This window comes from Sander lucioperca, chromosome 7, assembly GCF_008315115.2.
Source record: "Sander lucioperca isolate FBNREF2018 chromosome 7, SLUC_FBN_1.2, whole genome shotgun sequence".
NCBI lineage: Eukaryota > Metazoa > Chordata > Actinopteri > Perciformes > Percidae > Sander > Sander lucioperca.
In genome coordinates this window covers 10,098,264-10,118,510 of record NC_050179.1, presented here as the reverse complement: position 1 = coordinate 10,118,510, position 20,247 = coordinate 10,098,264, and the positions used below count along the sequence as shown (strand labels likewise).

General features: G+C 39.6%; 1 protein-coding gene across 4 annotated transcripts; it reads left to right on the top strand.

Moving 5' to 3' along the window:
- Positions 1-988: 988 nt before the first annotated feature.
- pkp3a (plakophilin 3a) lies at positions 989-20,106 on the top strand. 4 transcript variants are annotated; one of them, XM_036002805.1, is made up of 14 exons: positions 989-1,239; positions 4,659-4,836; positions 9,171-9,259; positions 10,406-11,190; positions 12,167-12,290; positions 13,500-13,704; positions 14,849-15,023; positions 15,473-15,590; positions 15,688-15,852; positions 15,951-16,133; positions 16,249-16,402; positions 17,088-17,283; positions 17,449-17,536; positions 18,897-20,106. In XM_036002805.1, the coding sequence occupies exons 1-14, from the start codon at positions 1,177-1,179 to the stop codon at positions 18,936-18,938; spliced, it is 2,565 nt and encodes an 854-aa protein (XP_035858698.1). In that variant the 5' UTR covers positions 989-1,176; the 3' UTR covers positions 18,939-20,106. The 4 variants fall into 4 exon arrangements, with proteins under 4 accessions (XP_035858698.1, XP_035858699.1, XP_035858700.1 ...); XM_036002806.1 differs by having other exon boundaries at positions 1,091-1,233; XM_036002807.1 differs by lacking the exon at positions 989-1,239 and adding an exon at positions 4,425-4,448.
- The last annotated feature ends 141 nt before the right edge of the window (positions 20,107-20,247 follow it).

The window sequence follows — 20,247 nt, the reverse complement described above, 5'->3', positions numbered from 1 at the left end:
TTCTTTAGAAACAGTCATCATCACTCATCTTGTCTCTGATCTCTCTCCAAGAGTGCTGCAGCAAGGGGTCTTTACCCTAATATCTTGTTTGGGGTCGTGGAGACTCTGGGCTCTCTTCAACTACTCAAAAAAAAACATACTTAACATTGATTTTTTTTCCCCCCAACTCTTCCTAATTTTAAGAGAAATTAGGGACAGAAAAAGAAGCATTACTTCATTAACAGCAGTAAAGCATGGACAAATACAATGGATTTAAATATGCTCTATATCTGTGATTGGTGCTGACAGTACTTTTTATGAAGCACTACCATAAACCCAAATCCCAAATAAGTCTATGTGGAGGTCTATGTCTGTGCCCATTGTCTCATAATCTGTCCAGACCTGCTGCTGTATTTCCTCTATAGGTGTTTGTATCTCTTTTAATGTGTATAGGGTGAATTTAAAACATAACATTTTTACTCTATATTATATATATAATTATATTATATAATTTGTAAGTTTTTAGGTAATATTAACATGTCCATATACTTTTTACCATGTAGTGTGGTTTCAAAGATTACCACAGACAGACAGACAGTTGACTCCTGACGCATGAAATAGGCAGAGCAAGCAAGGGTGTCACTCTTGCTCTCTGATGCAATCACTTTCTCTGACGCACACACACACACACACACACACACACACACACACACACACACTGATCTAAGTCAACCTTTGGGTTGATTGCTGTCACTCCACTTCTCGGAACTGGGCTAGGAATTCAGTAAAACAGCTGCTCTGATGTTCTGACTCATCAATAAAGTGTTGCAAAATCCTGAAGAAAATCTGCACAGATGTGGAATCACACACCATGAATAAAACGTATTGTGCAAACTTATAATACAAAACTTCTCCTCACTTCCCCAGAACAGTTTCAGGTAGAAAAGCAAAAACACAACTAAACAGCTTAATTCAACTTTTCCTTTTCAGATTGGTCCTGGCTGTTAATGTCAGACTGTCTGCCTGCCCCTCTGCACACACCCTGTGGTGTCCTCATCTACTTTGACTCATCTCTTTGTTTTGTGTATGCTCTGCATTTACCTGGAATGTAATGGTAATTGTTATTTTCTGGGCGGTGACTGTGACTATAACTTTTAATACTTTCTAATATCCCACCAGATCAGATCACCTTGTTAGATGAGCAGGTACACTTCACCAGAGAGTAGAACATCTACAATCAACACAGCATCAATGGTAATGGTAAGTTAAAATCTGTGATTTGTTTTCGATATTTATACCAGATTAATCTATTTAATTGCTTTTTGAATTATAATGTAAATTTAATTTCACTGAGAACATCTGTCACTGTCTCAGACTCACTGAGACATACGCATGCGTGTGAAGCTGTGTTTGATTGTTTGTATTTACAAACATGCTGTGACAACCAAGGTGAAGTCAGTGTAAAGAGATTAGGAAGGAGTTTAAAGAAATATGTGCAAAAGTGAAAGATGATTTTTTTTCAGGTAGATGAAGATAAGGATGCTTCTATACATATCTCCTTCTGCATTTATTGTGTAAACCTGTCGCCTTTGATCTGCTTTGGAGGGAAATTATTGGCTGCTTGAAAAACCTTTAGACAGGCTGCGGTTTATCTTTTTTTGCTCAGATGCACCTAAACAAAGGAAGGCAGTCAGGAAATAAAGCATTTACAGCAGATACGTTTATTTACTTAAATCCAATTAGAGATGTTCATTCTGCTACAACGTGTCTTTTTTCTGATCTTATAGCCTGCATCCAGACTGGTAGACATGCATCATGTATCATGTACTGCTCCCACGCTTCATATCGGCTGCAGTGACTCACAGTTGCTAAGTTGCTCAAATAAAACAAACCAGATAAAACTAAGGTGTGGCTCCCCCTTAATAATAGAGTGAGCCTGTGGCACACCTTGTAACAGTCCTCCATTCATACTCAGTATCATTTGCAAGATTGAACTTGAACTTACTTATCAGGCCAATTTGTGAAAACATCAGGGACAAAACTTACTGAAGCGTAAGGGATATACATGTATTAACCTACTTATTACATATTGAAGAGGAACAGCAATATCCCTGTTTAATTAACCAATAAATAAAACTGTTTTTGCAAAAAACAGTGGTGGAAGAAGTACTGTGTGAAATCACTCTACTAAATGTTGTAGTAAAAGTACATAAGTATTACATCAAAATAATCTTAAAGTGCCAAAAGTAAAAGTACTCATTATGCAAAATGGCCCATTTCCAATTAGAGATGCATTAATGTGTTTATCACTTTAATGTTGCAGCTAGTACTAGTTAAAGCTATCTTATATACAGCTGGGTGTCTTTAATTTAAAGTTAAGTTAATCTATTATAATATATCTAATTTATTAGTTGATTTATATGTTGTATTATTAATAATTATCTGAATCTGAAAAGTAACAAGTAACTAATGTTGTCAAATAATGTAGTGGAGTAGAAGTAACCTATAAAGAGGCATAAATGGAAATACTCGAGTAAAGTACCTCAGTATTGTACTTCAGTACAGTACTTAATTATATGTACTTAGTTACTTTCCACCACTGTAAACAACAGTGGATGACATGTGGCATCATTGTGTTAATGAATGAATGGCCCTGTCACATTTAAGCCAATTATTCTTTTAAATATGGCTCCACTGACCACAAACATAGAGCTGTTAGACAGGACTGAATCATTGACGGTTACTTGGTTTATTCAAACTGCTACATGCTGTTTAACTCCTCTCGAGATGGATATTTGCTTGTATTTTAATGTTGACATAACTGTAAGCTAATATATTCAATTTACATTTAAAACATTTTTAACATTAAGTTAAAACGTGTGTGCATTGTTTTCAGGTCGCCTGCCATACAGGGGGAATGTACAAATGAAAACGTAATCAATACTGCGTGAGAAAGTTGTTTCAGAGATTTAGATTTATGCCATGTTCAGGTCTTTTCCAATTATAAAACCGCACAAACATTTCGAAATCCAGTTATGGCCTACTTTTAATTTCTAGTTGAGCACTCTGTTGGAGATGTGACCATAAATACTAAACTAAATAGTAAAAAAAAAAAAAAAAAAAAGTAAAAGTAAACCAACAGCAGCGGTGTGATTCTAATCTAAAAGAGGAGCAGCTCACCTGTGAGTCATTTACGGAATACAGGATACGCAGAGGTTAGTAAAAAGTACACTGTAAGAAAAGATACACCATATCTACTCAATAAAAATGAGGCAACAGATTACAAGCAATATTATTAATTAAATTTCACATGGTTTGGTATTGAGTAAATATGAATTAAATGAGACCCTTAATAGTTATCCATTTAATATGAGTATATTCAAATAGAAAACAGTACAGAATTAATTATAACCTAAACAAAAATATTGAGTTGATTTGAAAAAGATAAACTCTCTAATGTGTAAATAGTACTAATAAAAAATAATTTAATTCTACATATCAATGATATATAATTGAGTAATAATCATCTACATTAATCTGCACATCGATTTGAATTTAATCAATGCAATGAATTAAATCTAAATATTCTTTCTTAGGAATAACTAGTCTATGGCCCAGAAAGTACAGAACTTAACAAATACTCAAATAAGAATTTTATTAGAAATTCACTTTTGTGCTTTCAACTCACTGTAGTAGTGCTGGGCAGTATACAGATATTAATTTCCCATACGATACGAATTTTTCACATACCGTAATACCGGTGCTATACCGCAGAGAACGCTATGGCAGAATTGATCTGTGAGTGATTTCAGAACGGGAGCTCTGTTAACTTCGTAGCCTTCTCACTCATGGTTCATCAACGACAATTAACCCACAACTAACTCTCTTTAATAGGATAAAACACCATAGCACACAACTATTTGTGACTTTAACAATTTCTAACACTAATAATTTTACATTTAGCCTACAAATTTACACAGCCGAATGGCATGCTGGCTAACATTATAGCTGCTAGCTAGCTAGGTTGACAGGAAGTGCTTTTCAATTAAAATTAGCCTGATTACATTGATTTGAATTAACTCAATATTTTCTCTATTTGGGATTAGATAAATATAATGCTTATGTTTTATTTAACTACAATGGTTGGATTTTATTCCAAACATTTTTATTTGAAATTTAATTAAATATTTGCCTCAAAATCAAAAACACAATCATATTGAATACATTTTACCTAATACATTAATTCAAATCTACATGACCACAGAATCATTTCTTACAGTGTAGCCTATATTAGAGTGTGGAGAAAGTGTGGAGGCCAGAAAATGGGTTTCTGAGTGGACTAATTACACGGCTTTAAAAAATAGTCAATGAGAGAGAGTTAATCCAGAGAGAGGCAGTAATGCAACGTTAAAGATGCCAACTGCCGTAAAACTTTAAAGAAGAAGAAGAAGAGCACCTGTATGAGTCAGGTACGGTGATCTGGGCTCACTAACTCCACCTCCTGCTGCTCTGCAGCTCTCGCTCTGAGCACCTCTCTGTGCGCCTTTCAGACACTTTCAGCTGCGCGAACAACCTGCCAACACACTACTGCTTCTGTTCTGGCGCTCTACTCGCATCTCGCCTAACTCCTCACCATGAGTGTCATGGCCTCAGAGAACGTGTTTTTGTCCGCTTTACAGCCCAACACCTCGGTCACCACCTATGGACTCCCGTCTGAGATCCACCTCGGGAACGGCGGCACCATGTCGGACGAAATGGCCCGAGCGCGGCGTGTCCAACAGCAGGTCCAGATGAGACTGGCGGAGAAGTCCACACTTCCGCGTCAAAATGGAACAGCCTCACGCTACGCCATGTCAGGTACACACCAACACGTATCTTTAATCACTTTCCTAAGGAACTGCAACGGCCCGCTTTATGTTCTGAAATTTGGGTTCGGTTGTTTTTGGATTTGCTCCATTGAGGAGCTATTAAGCATCAAACACTGGATGTCCCATATAGCAAAACTTGATATATTCCTGATTATATTTACAAAAAAATGTAAAACCCCTCCAGGGTTCCTTCTCAGTTTTTGAATCAAACCACACAAGCATATTAATAGCCTAGATTGTAAACATGGAGATAACTAACAAGCAGGCCCGCCATTAGGAATTGTAGACAGGGAGACAACATTTTCCAAATTTGGCCCCTCATTCACACCCACTCCAGCAACATAGACCTTTGTCAGATCTGTCAGTTTAAAACCCAAATATATTCAGCTTACTATCATGAAAACAAAGAAAACCAGATAATATTCACACGAAAGAGGCTGAACCAGTGAACTTTTGCCTTTAAAAAAATGACTTAATCCAATTTAAAAATACAATAACAATAGGTTTTCTGTTGTCCGACAAATTGATTATTCGACTAATCGTTTCAGCTCTAGAGGTTACCAAAAGTTAGTTTCTCTTTTATTTATTTTAATGGAACCAATTTCATAAATCCCCCAAAGTGACTCATGCATTATACACCTGGTATGTGTATGTGTGTGCATTCCTGTAAACATGTTTCTTGTCAGCTCATCAGGGAATTTGTTAGCAGATGAACGTGAAGCTGAATCCTCTGCAGCGATCTTACATCGCTGTGTGCCGTGTAGCACATTAGAAAGGGTTAATGTGTAACCGGCTCAAACAAGCGCTGCTTTCATGGACTTCCCTGATAGCAGACCAAGGTGAAAGCCTCCCTTTGTGGGATTGGGTTTCAGGTCTTACTCAGCTTTAAAAAGGTTAGGGTTGAAGAGATACCTGGGTGATGATGGTGTCGTGAGAACCAGCTGTTGTGTCGTCTGTTCAAAGATGTCGTATTGAGTCTGAGTCGTCTTGGCACACAGTCAGTCAGTCAAGGTGGGGTAGTTATGTAGCAGCAGTGAGACGCCCACAGCGGAAATGAAAGGCTTCCAGGAGAGCTGTGAATTAGTTTACTCCATTGTTATGACACATTTGATAATTTGATGAGGTTAAGGAACTGAACTAGTGCTCATGTAGATACACATGGATGGACACATAAATATGGTGACTAAAACTTGTGCACCAGGTTGATGCATTAAGACATTCCTTCACATCCCATAATGCATTGTGTTCCCTAGGGGTGGGGGGAAAATCGATACAGCATAGTATTGTGATATTTTCCGTGGCAAAATTGTTTCGATACAAGGGGCTTCTGGTGATTCCCTACCTTAGTGTTCCAACAAACTACATGGAGCAGGTAGATGCTAGATCATACTCACCGAGGCAGCAGCTCAACGTCAGTTCTTAGTTTTATAACCCTTAAATTCTGGTTTGAGCATTACCCTGTGGCGCCAACAGTACCTGCCTCAAGAGAAAAGTGTTCATGCCATTTTTAATAGCAGGAATACAGAGGGACATACACGTCTGCTAAATGAGTCACTGTCTGGTTTACCACCATTATATTTGTCAAACAATTCAGTAAAACATGGCCACACTGCATGAAAATATAGGCCAAACATGATGTTTTACACTGTTATCTCTGCCTGTCCTTTGCCCTGGGCTTTGCTGGGAGGAAAACACACATACAATAAAATGTTGCGACATCATATTCATCGTCTTTTGAAACCTGTACAAGAGGGGGAGAGAATTCCTGACAACACAATAGTGAATGCTGCAATTTCAGTGGGTTGTGGCTTTAGAGGAGAGGAAAACACCCAGAGGATTCTGCAAGAAAAGCCTACTCTTCTGTATTTAAATGCTGCAACAATTGTGCATGATTGGTGTTCACAGGTATGCAAGTCTCAGCAGAAAGTGAAAGCAGAAAAGAGATTTTATGTTAAAGTATAGTCTTTAGGACCAGAACAGAACGTTCAGTTTCCAGGGTGTGTTTTCCGTGAGGCGCAAAGGTCTGCTGGGCGTCGCCGAGGTTGGGCTGGGGCAGGTGACATGGGGCGTGTCCTTTATACTAACTTGTTTTTTTGTGTGTGTGTGTGTGTGTGTGTGTGTGTGTGCATGCGTGTGTGTGTGTGTGTGTGTGTGTGTGTGTTCTATAGAAATGAAGCATGAAGGCTTTTTACTCTGTTCATATGGGGAATGTAAAACCTCCAACATACAGACAAACGTACAGTACACTTACACGTACAAAAATCTTTGGTTTTTTTAATGTTTCCTCAAAATTATTTTGTTATTTTTCTTTTTTAGTTGCCGTCTGACGTCATTACATTTGGGCTCCCTCAAGCAAAGGAAATAGTTTTGAATCATGATCAGTGCAGCTTGGGTTTAATACTGATCACTACTGTAGCTTGAGCATCATGTCAGAACATGTTGCAGATCTTCAAACACTACTCTGCTGGTTACCTTTTTAGCCATGCTAGCAGTGTGGCTCTACGAATATCTCAAAAACTAATGAATGTATTACAATGACATTTTGTACAGATGTTCACGGTCCCCCATTTCCTATCAGCCTCAGCTCAACTTTGTGTTTAGTGCTATTTAGCAAATATTAGCATGCCAACACACTAAACTAGGACGTGTCAGCATTTAGCTCAGAGCTGCTAGAATGGCTGTAGTCTTTTTATTGTTAGTTTGAATCACTGCGTTGTACCTGGAACAACATATGACTTCCTAAAAGTCTGTTTCAGTCTTCCTGAAAATAAATGACGGGATGTACAATTAATTCCTAATGATGAGAAATTGTATAAACATAATTACACACATAGATACATACAGTATAATTAATAGGGTTTTGACACTTTTTGGGACTTATTTTGCTTTCCGTTACTTCACGTGCCTGCTGTCACATTCACCAGTCACCTGTCGGGTAACTCTGTATTCTGGTTTGAGAGCAAAACATTTGCACTCTGCGCTGAGGGAGCCGAGAGTGTCTTTGTGTGTCAGATGTGAACTGTTCACTCTGAGTGAAGGGTAACCAGAGACATCAGGTCTGGTGACTGGTCGGGTCCTGCTGTTACAGACTGTGTGCAATCGAAAGTTCAGTCTTCAGTGAAACAGGACACCTGCTATTCAAATTGTGTCTTTCATGCAAATCATTGTTGTAAATTAAAGAGTTAGACCTCAATATAGCTGTCATGATGTGATTAAATCTACCTTCACTGTGCCATTTGTTACCTACCCTCTTTACTTTGAATGTTGCCATGTTAACAGTAAGTCTTGCACACAAAAAAGTCAGTCTCAATTATATTTAAATAAACTTATATGAGTAACAATGAATTAAAAAACAACAACCCAAAGAAATGTGGGTTTTAATTTGGAAACACAAGCTTGTAAAAGTAAACAGGATTACGTTTTCATTGTTTCCATGATTGTAATGTTATGTGCAGTAACACCACCAAAGGTCAGGCTTGACTTGATTCTCTATTATTTATGTATGTGACAGAGCTCAATGATCAGTTGACACAACAAACACCATTCAACGTGTTATTCCTGTCAGATATCGCCGGGACAGCTAACGTTGTTCTGCTTCTACATGATTACAAAACAACATTAATCAGTGTTTTGAGAAATTTAAAATGGTGGAAGAATAAATGATGAATTAAATAAAACATCCTACATTTATCATTACTGAAAGGTGACCTCACAACAAGTGTAAAACCGGTCAGCTGAGTCTACTTTCAGAGTAAAAACAAACTCCTTCCTTGAAAATATTTCAATACATTTCAGCAAAAGTGTACACAGAACAAAAGATGAACAGAGTAGCTTTAACATAACATGCAGATATGTTGCTAACATATTTCAAGCTCAACGAGACAGCGCTTTTTGCAATTAAAGAGCTTCCAGTTGTCTTTGTGTTGTTTTTAATATCATAAAAACCCTGTAAATGCTGATTAGTTAAGTAACTTTTTAGCTAAATGCCATCCCAAGAGGTCACAAATAGACTTAAAAGTGCTTGTGCTTAAGCACTTCTAAGCGCTGTATCATTCCTACTGTTAATACTAGCCGTTAAAAAAAACTCTTTCTAATTTTGTTTTAAGATAAACTTGGAAAAACTGTGAACCTATTCTTTACTAATAGATATGTTACCATTGGGAAAAGGTAATACAATTACAAACAGTTCACTGTATGTTTTAATTAATAGTTTAGGATGTACTGTGTCAAAGAAAAAGGTGGAAACCAGTTTTAAGTCTTCCAGGAAAGGATATCAATGTGATATTATATGTGGTATTTATCTGTTATTCTGCTTCCTTCCAGACTATGGAGGCTCTTCAACAATGAAATATCAGACATACAACCCAAACTACAGCTCTAAATCCTACGTGTACTCAGGCTCCAGAACAATGGTAAGCACTACATCATGATCTCACTGTTTTAGCGTGTATTCACACCTATCACAGAAATATTGCATTGATCATGTTATGTGTCATTTAATTGGTGTTCTAATACCACAAACACTGTCACTGACCCTCTGCTGGTGCCACAGTGGGTCACCAAGGACGCAGCATGTGTGGTATTTCACAGTGCACTGTGATGAGATCAGCTCAAGGTTTTCTAGTCCACGCTCTAGATTCCTCCATTTTAGTGATTCAACAGCAAGACACTGGCTTTGTGCCACAGATGTTTGAGCTCCGAGCTTAAGAGAGACCTGAAGTTGCATTTTAGACTCCATCATGATTTTATAGTTGAGTTAATAATTAGGGATGTCCCGATCAGGTTTTTTTGCCCTCGAGTCCGAGTCATTTGATTTTGAGTATCTAACGATACCGAGTCCCGATCCAATACTTCTATAATATATATAAAAAAAAGAATAAAGAAGAGCGAAAAAACAGATCCAGGATGTTCCTTATTTTTTATTTAATTCACCTTATTTTAACATTCAACAACTCTGTTAACAAACAGAGCACTTCTGTTACATATCTCACAGTTTGCTATGGCAATGCTGTTGTCATCAACTTTATAATACCTCCAGACCGCAGACATACTCGCGCTTCCCGCTTCAAGCTGCTTCCGTGTTCTACTTTGCCGGCATTTAACCAATAGCGTCTCTGCAACAAAGTGATGTCATGCCGCACGCGTTGCTGTTTCTGTGTGGAGTCAAAAGGGTCTAACTCTGTGCCACCGCATAAATATAGATGTGTTAAAAAATAATGAGAATATATATACATATATATCCGAGTCCTGATCGGGAGGTAACGTCCGATTCCGATCGAGTCTGAAACCACGTGATCGGGCCCGATTTCCGATCACGTGATCGGATCAGGACATCCCTATCAATAATGTTGCCCTCCTCTCCTAAATGAACGTATTTTTATGTAACAAATGGAAATGAATATGACAAAAAATACTTAGGGCATGACCTTTTATTTCCCTGTGATCAAATTTAGAAACCATGTTTGTCGATATGCTGTGACTCACAACAAATAGAAGAATAAAAAAGTAACTCTGGTTATACCTGTGATTGTAACAGTTGCTCTTTTCCTCATCCTCAGGGTCCGTGCATATCCCAGCGGTCGGGCTTTAGCGGCCAGTCTGCTGGCCCAGACCTGGCACAGATGCACAGGATCAGTGTCGGGGGTGGAATGGGTGGGGGGGGTGGTGGTGGTGGTGTTGTTGTTGGTGGTGGTGGTGGTGGTTTTTATCGTGAAGACATACGCATGGGCGGCTACCAAGGGATTGCCAGGCAACAGAGCCGAATGGACCCAGAGACCCTCTCCTTGCATGCAGTGCGGCAGCACACAGCGCAGGCAAATCCCTGGATGGTGGATGGCAGCGATGCTGGCAGCATGATCTCCGAGCGTGACGCCACCCTCAGCCGCCAGTACGCTCAGAGCGTAAACAACGGCTACACCAGCCAGGTGAGGCAAGGAGGAGGCACCATGACCTTTACGTCACCCATGCGGCGATCGCTTAGTGGCACACTTTCCCGCGGCGGAGGGATGGCAGTAGGAGATGCTGAGATCATCCAGCAACCATCCTTCAAAGGCCCAGCCCACCGCACCATCAACAGGATTACAAACCGAAACCGGATGAGCATCGGCTCCATGTCTGGGCACCAGATTTCCTCAGGTGGAAGCACCTATTGTGGAGGCGGGGACAGAGTGGACAGAGGGTTCATCACATCTGGAGTGTCCTCTGCTTCCCAGGGGAACCTAATGCAGCGTCAGGGCACCATGTCTCGTGCCATGTCAGTCAAAAGCATGCAGAGTGTGGGCAAGGGCATGGACATCTACAGTGGGCAGATGGAGATGGGAGCCAGCATGGGCAACCTCAGCGGGTGAGAAGCTCACATGACAACAAAGTCACCCATTATTTCTGTTCACATTCACAATAATGCTGTTTTTTTTTGTTTGTCTGTTTTTCATTGTCCAAAAACAACTGAAAACACATCAATGAGCCACACCTTTGCTCTGATTGACATGTCCCTTTGTTACGATTAACATGGTCATGTAGTTTCTTTTAAATCCACTCACACATACCGTCCTGCTGCCTTAAATCCTCACTAGTGCTTCAAATATGTAATAATCTGCTGCTGAAAATATTTGCAAGCAATTGCTTTACTTACTCCAGTTTGAGTAATGTTTGCCAAAAACTACAGTGTTTAGTTGTTTTATGAAATGATTGAGCAATTGTCATCTAAGCTCTATGTCTTTAATAGGCACAAATGGGTTTGAGGCTGACAACCACAGACAGGGTTGGGTGGTCAGAAAGTATTAAGAGATGGTCTAACACATTATTGGTTTCAATCACTTCATGGGAGTTCTTGACAATAAGAAAAATATAGAATAATGCCAGGCCAGCCTTATCCTTTAATTAGGTCATAATACACAGTGACAGAGATGATGCTGTAGTCATTCTGGTGACTCAGTCTGTCGTATTTTTCCTCAACGTCAGTAATATTTTGGTGAATGTGATACACCAGTATGATGGAGTCACAACTTGCATGTGTCACAAGGTTTAAGTGAGGGAGTGTGTGGTGTGAACAGTGTATTTCATAAGAGCTGTGGATTGGGAGGAAACTCCATAGTGGCAGGACTGGTTTTGGGTGTGGCAGATCCGTTTCAGGCCTCGCATTTCACACATCCCACAGCGTGTGGTTAGCCGAAATTCTGCAGACAAGAAACAAATCATCTATGAATAATTACTGTTGCCTTCTCATTCAAACATCCAAAAGACTCCCATACATAACAGACTAATGACATTAAAATGTTTTAGATTCTTTGGTTAAATTTGTTAATTTGCTCCTTCACTAGGATTACCTCCTTGGACATGCCCACAGCAGTGCAAAATCTGAGAGAGCCCGACCATGATCTGCAGGTCCTGGGTGCCGCCTACATTCAACATGAGTGTTACAATGACAGCGATGCCAAAAACGAGGTACTTCAAATTAGTTAAATATGTGGTTAGAATTCCTCAGTGTCTTTCCTCTTTGCAATCCCTTATTGAGAAACTCAGTCAGAATAGTGGAGGCGTTGATGTTGATTGATGGATGTTTTTTTTCCATTTCTGGTGACATAAAGTAGCTTCAGTTTTGCTTCTGTTCTGGTGTGCTCCAGCTGTTCCCCATGATGGTCCATTTTTATCACAGCTGTAAATGTACCTGAACCACGCCCTGCATAGGTGTTGAATGGCACACACAGACAGAGACACACACACACACACACACACACACACACACACACACACACTGTAATTTAACAAATGCCTGAGAGAATATGAAGCTTTTGAGTTTGCTTTTGAATGTGGACACAGTTGTGATGGATCTCAGGTTATCAGGTAGCTTGTTCCAGAGAGCAGGACCACAGTAACTGAAGGCCCCCTCACCAGACCTAGATTTCATTTAGGTTATAACTAGGAAGACCTCTGCCTGATGACCTGAGAGGCCTGATGGGGTTGTGATCAGTGATGTGACAGACAGACTTATGTGAAAGACATCTCAGTCGCTGCCCTGTGCTTTTAGCATGTTGAAGTTATTTTCAGCTCTGAGGATACAGTCTCTTGTGAGCTGATTTGGAGTCAGTGTTTAATGAGTTTAATGAAAAGAGATCCAGATGATTTTATATTAAAAGAAATAGTTTGACATTTTGGGCAATACACTTGTTCGCTTTCTTGCTGAGAGAGAGAGTTAGATGAGAATAATGATACCACTCTCCCTGTTTGTATGGTAAATCTGAAGTTACAGCCAGCATCCTGTTAGCTTAGCTCAGCATAAAGACTGGAAACAGAGGGAAACAACAATCCTGGCTCTGTCCAAAGGTAACAAGAATTTGGCAACTCTAGTGGTGACAGCAATGCATGCCTATGCACCATGGATCCAACCCAGGATCACTCAGAATACAAATGAGACTGCACCAATTCTTCTACGATTGAAAGTTAAAGTTAGAATAATTTCAAAGATGATCTATTCACATAAACTTTCTACACGTAGGGGCTTTAAACATTCTACGCTTTGATCAATGTGAACTGTTTATATTTAGTGTCCTAAGCTAACAAAAAACCTTGAATCACCTAACCATTGGAGAAAATGGAGTTACCAAAAAATTAAATATCATAAGCAGATTTTTTTCCCCACCACCCTATCTCTAGGTGCGTCGCTTAAAGGGTATTGGTGAGCTGGTGAGGCTGTTCAACTGCGATAACCAGGAAGTGCAGCGGTATGCCACTGGCGCCACACGCAACCTCATCTATGAGAACATGGACAACAAGGTGGCCCTGATTGAGGAGGGCGGAATCCCACAGCTTGTCGAAGCGCTTAAGGAGCCCGACGACGAGCTCCACAAAAACATCACTGGTAGGAAATTCCAGATTACAGTCATTTTAAATAAAAAACATGACATAGTGATCTCAGACTGCTTGTTTTGGACTTTTGCCTTTGAGTAGAAAATTATGCAAATCAGTTAGTCACAATATTTGGATGCAACATGATCTTGGCAGTGGTGTCCTTGGAATTCTTCGAGCCTACAGTAGCCTTTGAAATTGATATTATTCTGCAATGTACAAATAGGAGGACACTTTTACGAGAATCCACACTGTTTTTTTGGTCTGTTGGCTGTTCACAGTTCGAGTCTAAATAAGTTGTTTCCAGAGCCTTCAGCAATCATCCATTCTCAAAAATTCATTAGCTGTCATTCACAATTATCTGTCATCAGTGGTTTTAATGCTTTCTCATTAAATGAACGCTGATTGGAAATTGAGAAAACAGATGTTGCAACTCCAACTTCATACTGTAGTGTAGAGATTTGTAGACATTGCAGTGTGTCTGAGAGTATGAGGTAGGACTGCAGACTTTTCTACACGGTGTGTGAAGAGTGGGGGTAAGGGAATGTGAGGGAGTTGTCTGGTCCTGTGGACTCACAGTATGTCGGCGGCTTCCTTTTATGATGAGCGATGGCCTTGTCACTCTATCCTTTGAGCGGTTACACCTTGATTTGTATGTTTTGGGTCGCTAAAAAAACTTATGTGTGAAAGTGAAAAATAACAGAGCAACTGTACCTGGGCGCCTTTTTCTGGTCAGTTTGCCAAAATGTGACACACAGGGTCTTATAGTGCCAAATAATGTTTTATATTTACTGCCTTTTGAGTTTTCTTTCATAGGTTTTGAAAGGAATTGTATATGTCCAAGTTTAACATTTTGTGAAATACGCTTATTTGCTTTCTCGCAGAGAGTTCGATAAGAAGATCCATACCACTTACTGTACATGTGTGAGTGGTTTCAATCTTCTCATCTAACTGTCGGTAAGAAAGCGACTAAGCCTATTTCCCAAAATGTTGAACTATTTCTATAAAACTGAGGTTACTGTAAAACATGAAAATTTAAGTACAAATTTCAAAAAGCATCCAGGTTGCGAAATAAAACATTAAAGAAGCTGCAGCAATATGCAAAATAAAGCATAAATGCCTTTATGCTGACTCTCCCCTGGTGTACATGTGTGCAGGTATCCTGTGGAACCTTTCATCTAAAGACAACCTGAAGGAGAAACTGGCCAGGGAGACACTTCCTGAGCTGACTGACAAGATCCTGATCCCTCTGTCAGGTGGCGGAGAGTCCGAGGCCCTCCAGCAGACGCCCTCTGAGGCAGACATCTTCTACAACACCACAGGATGCCTCAGGTGCACCTCACTTATCTGTGTCTTCTCTCTGTGGTTGCAGCATGCTCCTTCGTTAAAATATATCTCTTCCTGGTTCACCATGCATGACTTTTCTCCCATTACCTCATTTTCTTTTTGGGGAACTTGTTCTGGCAGGACACTCCAACTCACGTGGCAGCTTTCACCACACCCATTAATGTTGTTTCACAAAAAACTTCAGCCTCCAGTTGCTTTGGCTCTGTTTATGTGCACCCTTGAGAGTTTTTTATCTCCATATTTATTGTCATTTGGGGGATATTTGCAATGCTCCCTGCATGGTATTTATTATGCTGCACAGTGCCAGGAGTGGAAACTCACTCCCAAGCCAAACTGTACTGCCATCTCTAGTAAAAGTAATCACATGCATGGTTCCTGACTGAATTTCACCTGAAATAGCTCTCTGACCCCTCAATTGCTCTTTGTGTGCTCAGGAATATGAGCTCTGTAAACGAGAAGACCCGCCAGCTGATGAGAGAAACACACGGACTGGTGGACTCTTTAGTGGGCTACATCAAGACCTCCCTTGATGAAAACAAGGCAGAAGACAAGGTGACACGAGATGTGATGGAGCTGAATCTAAGCTGCTGTTTCTGTTCAACCCAATGCTTTTGTATTCATTTGCCACTGTGTGTGCATTTATTCTTAGGGGGTGGAAAATGCAGTTTGTGTCTTGAGGAACCTCTCCTACCAGATCTATAGTGAGATGCCTCCATCTGCTATGATGCGCCTGGAAGGACCAACCAGAGCTCAGGCCTCAGGAAAGGGCGACGCCATTGGTTGCTTTACACCTCAGAGCCGGAAAGCCAAAAATGTACGCACACGTAAGATTTACCCATTAGCATTTTGTGCGCACGGACCAGATTCATCCGTCTCAACAATGTCTTCTTGTGTCTTCCTTCCCCCCAACAGAGCAAGAACCAGGATCTCTCCACTTTCACCGAGGTGGCTCGGGTGCCAAAGGGCGTGGAGTGGCTGTGGCACCCACAGATAGTGGGGGTGTACAACCGTGTGCTGCATCAGTGTGAGATCAACTCCACCACCCGCGAGGCTGCTGCCGGAGCCCTGCAGAACATCACAGCTGGAGACAAGAGGGTAAGCAGCATATTCATCAGCATTCAAATGCAACAATCTTAAGTTTATTTGTAAGTAGCATAAGTTTATACGCCCCGTACAGCATTTAAATGGTCTATCTCTCTTTGTCATACAGTGGGCGTCAGTGCTGAGCCGGGTGGCTCTGGAGCAGGAGCGCATGCTGCCAGTGCTGCTGGACCTCCTGCGTACCAACAATGACCTGGAGCTGCGTTCTCTCACAGGCTTCCTCCGAAATCTGTCCCGCCATTCCAGGGATAAGAATGACATGGGTCAGTCTTTCTTTTTCTTATCGATAATGCAATGCCTTTGAGTTACTTGTTAACACGAATAACCAATTTACAGTCGTAAAATGTGTTGTTTTATCACATTTGAGACAAACTCCAGTAATTGGTGCGTTGTGAGATGACACTCTTCTCACCAGTGTTGCGTCTCAATGTAAACGTTGAAACGTCTATGCCACTGAATTTAGCATTTTAAATATTTTACTTTGAAAAGCTTTTAACTGAATGTATGTGGTTTGAAATTTCCTTCTTTGAAAGTTTTTTTTGTTAGGTCAGTTTAAGTTTAAGTGCAAATTCAAAACTTGATTGTAGGTGTTTCTTTTACAGGGTTTAGAAATTTAGATCAAATAAGTCAAATTCGGATTGAATGATTCAAGTCAAGTCAATAAAATCCAGTTACTCAAACTCATTGGCTAAACTTAGGGTGAAATTCAAACTTGAACATCCGGTACAACCAGGGTAAGCAAATAAAGCCTGAATGGACTCAATCAATTGTCTGTCTGTAACATTTAATATTTTTAAAAGTGTAAAACAAAAAAAATACGGAAAATCTCTCATGTGAAATAACCAAACTGATTGAACTTGCAGGATCCCATTGCCCACAGGAATTATTTGATTGTAAAAATAAGTTTTAAACATATTAATCCTAACAAGACTTATTGGGTTTTTTCAGCCACAAAGGTGGTGAACAACCTGGTGAACAAGCTGCCTGACGATGGAAACAAGAAGAATCCCTCCAGCGAAGTAGTGGTCAACATCTGTGGTGTTCTCAATAACTTGGTGACCAGCAGCACTTTAGCTGCAAGAGACATCACCTTCTTTGATGGCCTGCCAAAACTGGCCGGCATCAAGAACTCACATGACAACAGGTGAGTGGTTTGTGATTAAACACACTTTATGTGTAATGTGTACTTAACCTGATACAGACATTTGCATAACATTTAATATTGAATGTGTCACATAATAGTGCAGCCTATCTTCTCACACAAGGTTCTTCATACCGAGCACTAACCTTGGATGAATCTTTTTTCTAGCTCTGGAAAGATAAAAGCAGCCAAAGCAGCAGCCACAGTTCTCAGCAATATGTTCCAGTACAAGAAACTGCACAAAAACTACAAAGAGGTAAGAGACTTAAAAGGAGCTCCACATGATTGATGATAGAGTAGCCAAAAAACTAAACAAATCAATAATATATCAAAGATATTGGGTCAGTTTTTTTTTAACATGAATAAGGATGTTGAAACTCCGAAAGCACAGATCGCACTGTTATAAAAAAACTTTAAGCATTACCAACTTATATTAATGTATCAATCAATCAATCAATCAAACTTTATTTATAGAGCACTTTAAAACAACCAAAGATGAACAAAGTGCTGTACAGAAGAATAAAGAAAGACATAAAGTACATAACTCACACAGGCATAAAATACAAACCGAATACAAATAAAACAAGTTAAGAGATATAAAACAAGAGAAGACAGCCATACAGTAAAACAATAAAATCAAAATGTCAACATCTGGTGTCAAAGGCCAAGGATATATAGTATAGTATAGTATGACTATACTGCACTTTAGGACGTCTTAATAAGGGACTTAAAAGTATTCTTCTCACACATTTATAGTGCTTTTTAATTCAGTATAAAAGATATTAAAAAAAACACACCAAAGTAAAACATGACCAACTTAATTTGCGCACATTTTTTTTATGACAATGCCCTCAGTTCAGTACAAAACAGTCTCCTGTCCTTTAACATAGCAAGAACAACAAGTTAGATTTTGTATGTCGACTGCCACACTAAAGCCAAAGCTCTCTCTTCATGGACCCCACCCTCATTCTTAGTATCTGCAGCTGTGCATGTGCGTGTGTGTCCGAGCGTGAAAAAGAGTGAGAGTGACAGAGTGTGTGTGTGTGTGTGTGTGTGTGTGTGTGTGTGTGTGTGTGTGTGTGTGTGTGTGACCGAGGACATTCCTCTCGCTCTAAAATTCCCTCGTTCGTTGGGAGGCGCATGTTTAAAACCCATAAAAGTCTGACAGTTCCCACTGCTGCACTTTCACCACACACACCCACTCAGGCGCGTCGTGGGCAGGACCAGGTACTGTAGATTTACTGCCTTTTGCAGATCACGACTTGCCCCTCCTAAGGGTGCAGTGTTCATCTTATTTCCTAACAAGTCCCAACAGAACCAAAAATGCATTAATGCTTGCCTTACATACAGTTTGAAATTTCATCCTCAGTAACCACCGCATGTTACGGTACAAAAAAGGTTTACTCCTCGACGCAGCGGGCCCGGGTTTGACTCCGATCTGCGGCCCTTTGCTGCATGTAGTTCCCCCCCTCTCTCCCCTTTCATGTTTTTAGCTGTCCTGTCAAATAAAGGCCTAAAAATGCCCAAAATATATAATCTTAAAAAAACAACAATAATCTTTGTTTCATGCCCATGCAATATCATAACACTATCTTGTTTGTTTCTTTGTGTTACAGAAAGGGTTTACAAGAACGGATTTTGCAGACATGTCTATCTAAAACCAAAAGTAACACGGTTAATTTCTACAACCGTGATCAGGCATGCACTCCACCAGCCCCCTGTGGAATAAAACAGACTGTTTATACTATTCAAAGATAACAGTTTTTATCTGCTAAACTTTGTGATGAGAACATGGACACAAGTAATGGAGGATCTACCCGATGGAAAAGGACTTTCTGTGTAGTTTTGAAACTCAATGGACAGTTAAAGAAATGTGGATCCGGAGCGATGGACTATTGATGGACTCTGATAGAAATGTGTGCACCTAAACCATTTACTCTCTTTGTTTGAACACTGTATTTTTTATTGTGGAATCAGGGATTTCTTTTCTTTCAAAGCGACATGTATTCAGATGAAAATGCAGTTGTTTTGTTTCTGCCATTTAACAACAGTTCACAACTGTTGATGGACAATGTTGTGGACACGCCTTATCTTCTCACTGTTGCACCTTAATCACAGTGTGAATGCAAACAAGTGTGGAACTAACATGGCATTTTTGTAAATATTGCTTCTTCTTTTACACAGAAATCAAATGTTTTATATATTGCAGCTGTGTACTTTGTAGTTTTCGGATAGATAAATACGTTTATCAATGAGTCAAATTATAACAGTTACATTGAATGTAAACCACAGGACATTTAAAGAAATGTGGATTTTAATTTAGATTCAGAAATCTGGGGATAATGATTGTTTCCAAAGTTGACTTTTGTACTTATGTGCTTTTTAAACTTGCATAATCTGTCTTGTCGCACAAAATGCTGCTGTGACATTCATAATCGCTTGGTCAAACAGAACTCATGGAGTGCCATTATGTCTGTTTATTTTTCTTACACAGGATAGTCCTAAATTTAATTTCAGAACAAGTACAATATTTGTTGTCTTTTTCGCAAAATCTAACACTTTACATTCAGACCCCATTGAAACTTATTTCAATTGGCAGGTAATATTTTAATTATATTTGTGTAACTTGTAAGTATTCATACAAAGTTTAGCTCAACATTTAGATTAAATCATTTAATTATATTCCACTGTTCTGTGGCATGATTTGAAAAAGCAAAACCTTGTGTTTCTGTGTAGCTTCTGTATGTTGTAATATTTGCTTTTGTGTTGTGTACAGGCAGATGTATCATCTGGATTTTTTTCCGCTAATAAAGAAATAATTTGGAAGTTAAATGTCATTATTTAAGCGTTTCTCACGCGTGTGTGCTGCAGCATCTGCTGTAACTGATAAAGTGACACTAACATGGAGAAATGGTGGCCACTCCCTGTTTACATATTTGCTCCTGCTCAGACAGGAACAATACCAGA

Bases quoted from the DNA above. Each gene is read 5' to 3' on its own strand.
- pkp3a (XM_036002805.1), top strand. From the start codon at position 1,177: ATGAGCAGGTACACTTCACCAGAGAGTAGAACATCTACAATCAACACA. The intron at 16,403-17,087 runs GTCAGTCTTTCT...GGGTTTTTTCAG, and splicing joins CAGGGATAAGAATGACATGG to CCACAAAGGTGGTGAACAAC. The intron at 17,537-18,896 runs GTAAGAGACTTA...TTTGTGTTACAG, and splicing joins TGCACAAAAACTACAAAGAG to AAAGGGTTTACAAGAACGGA.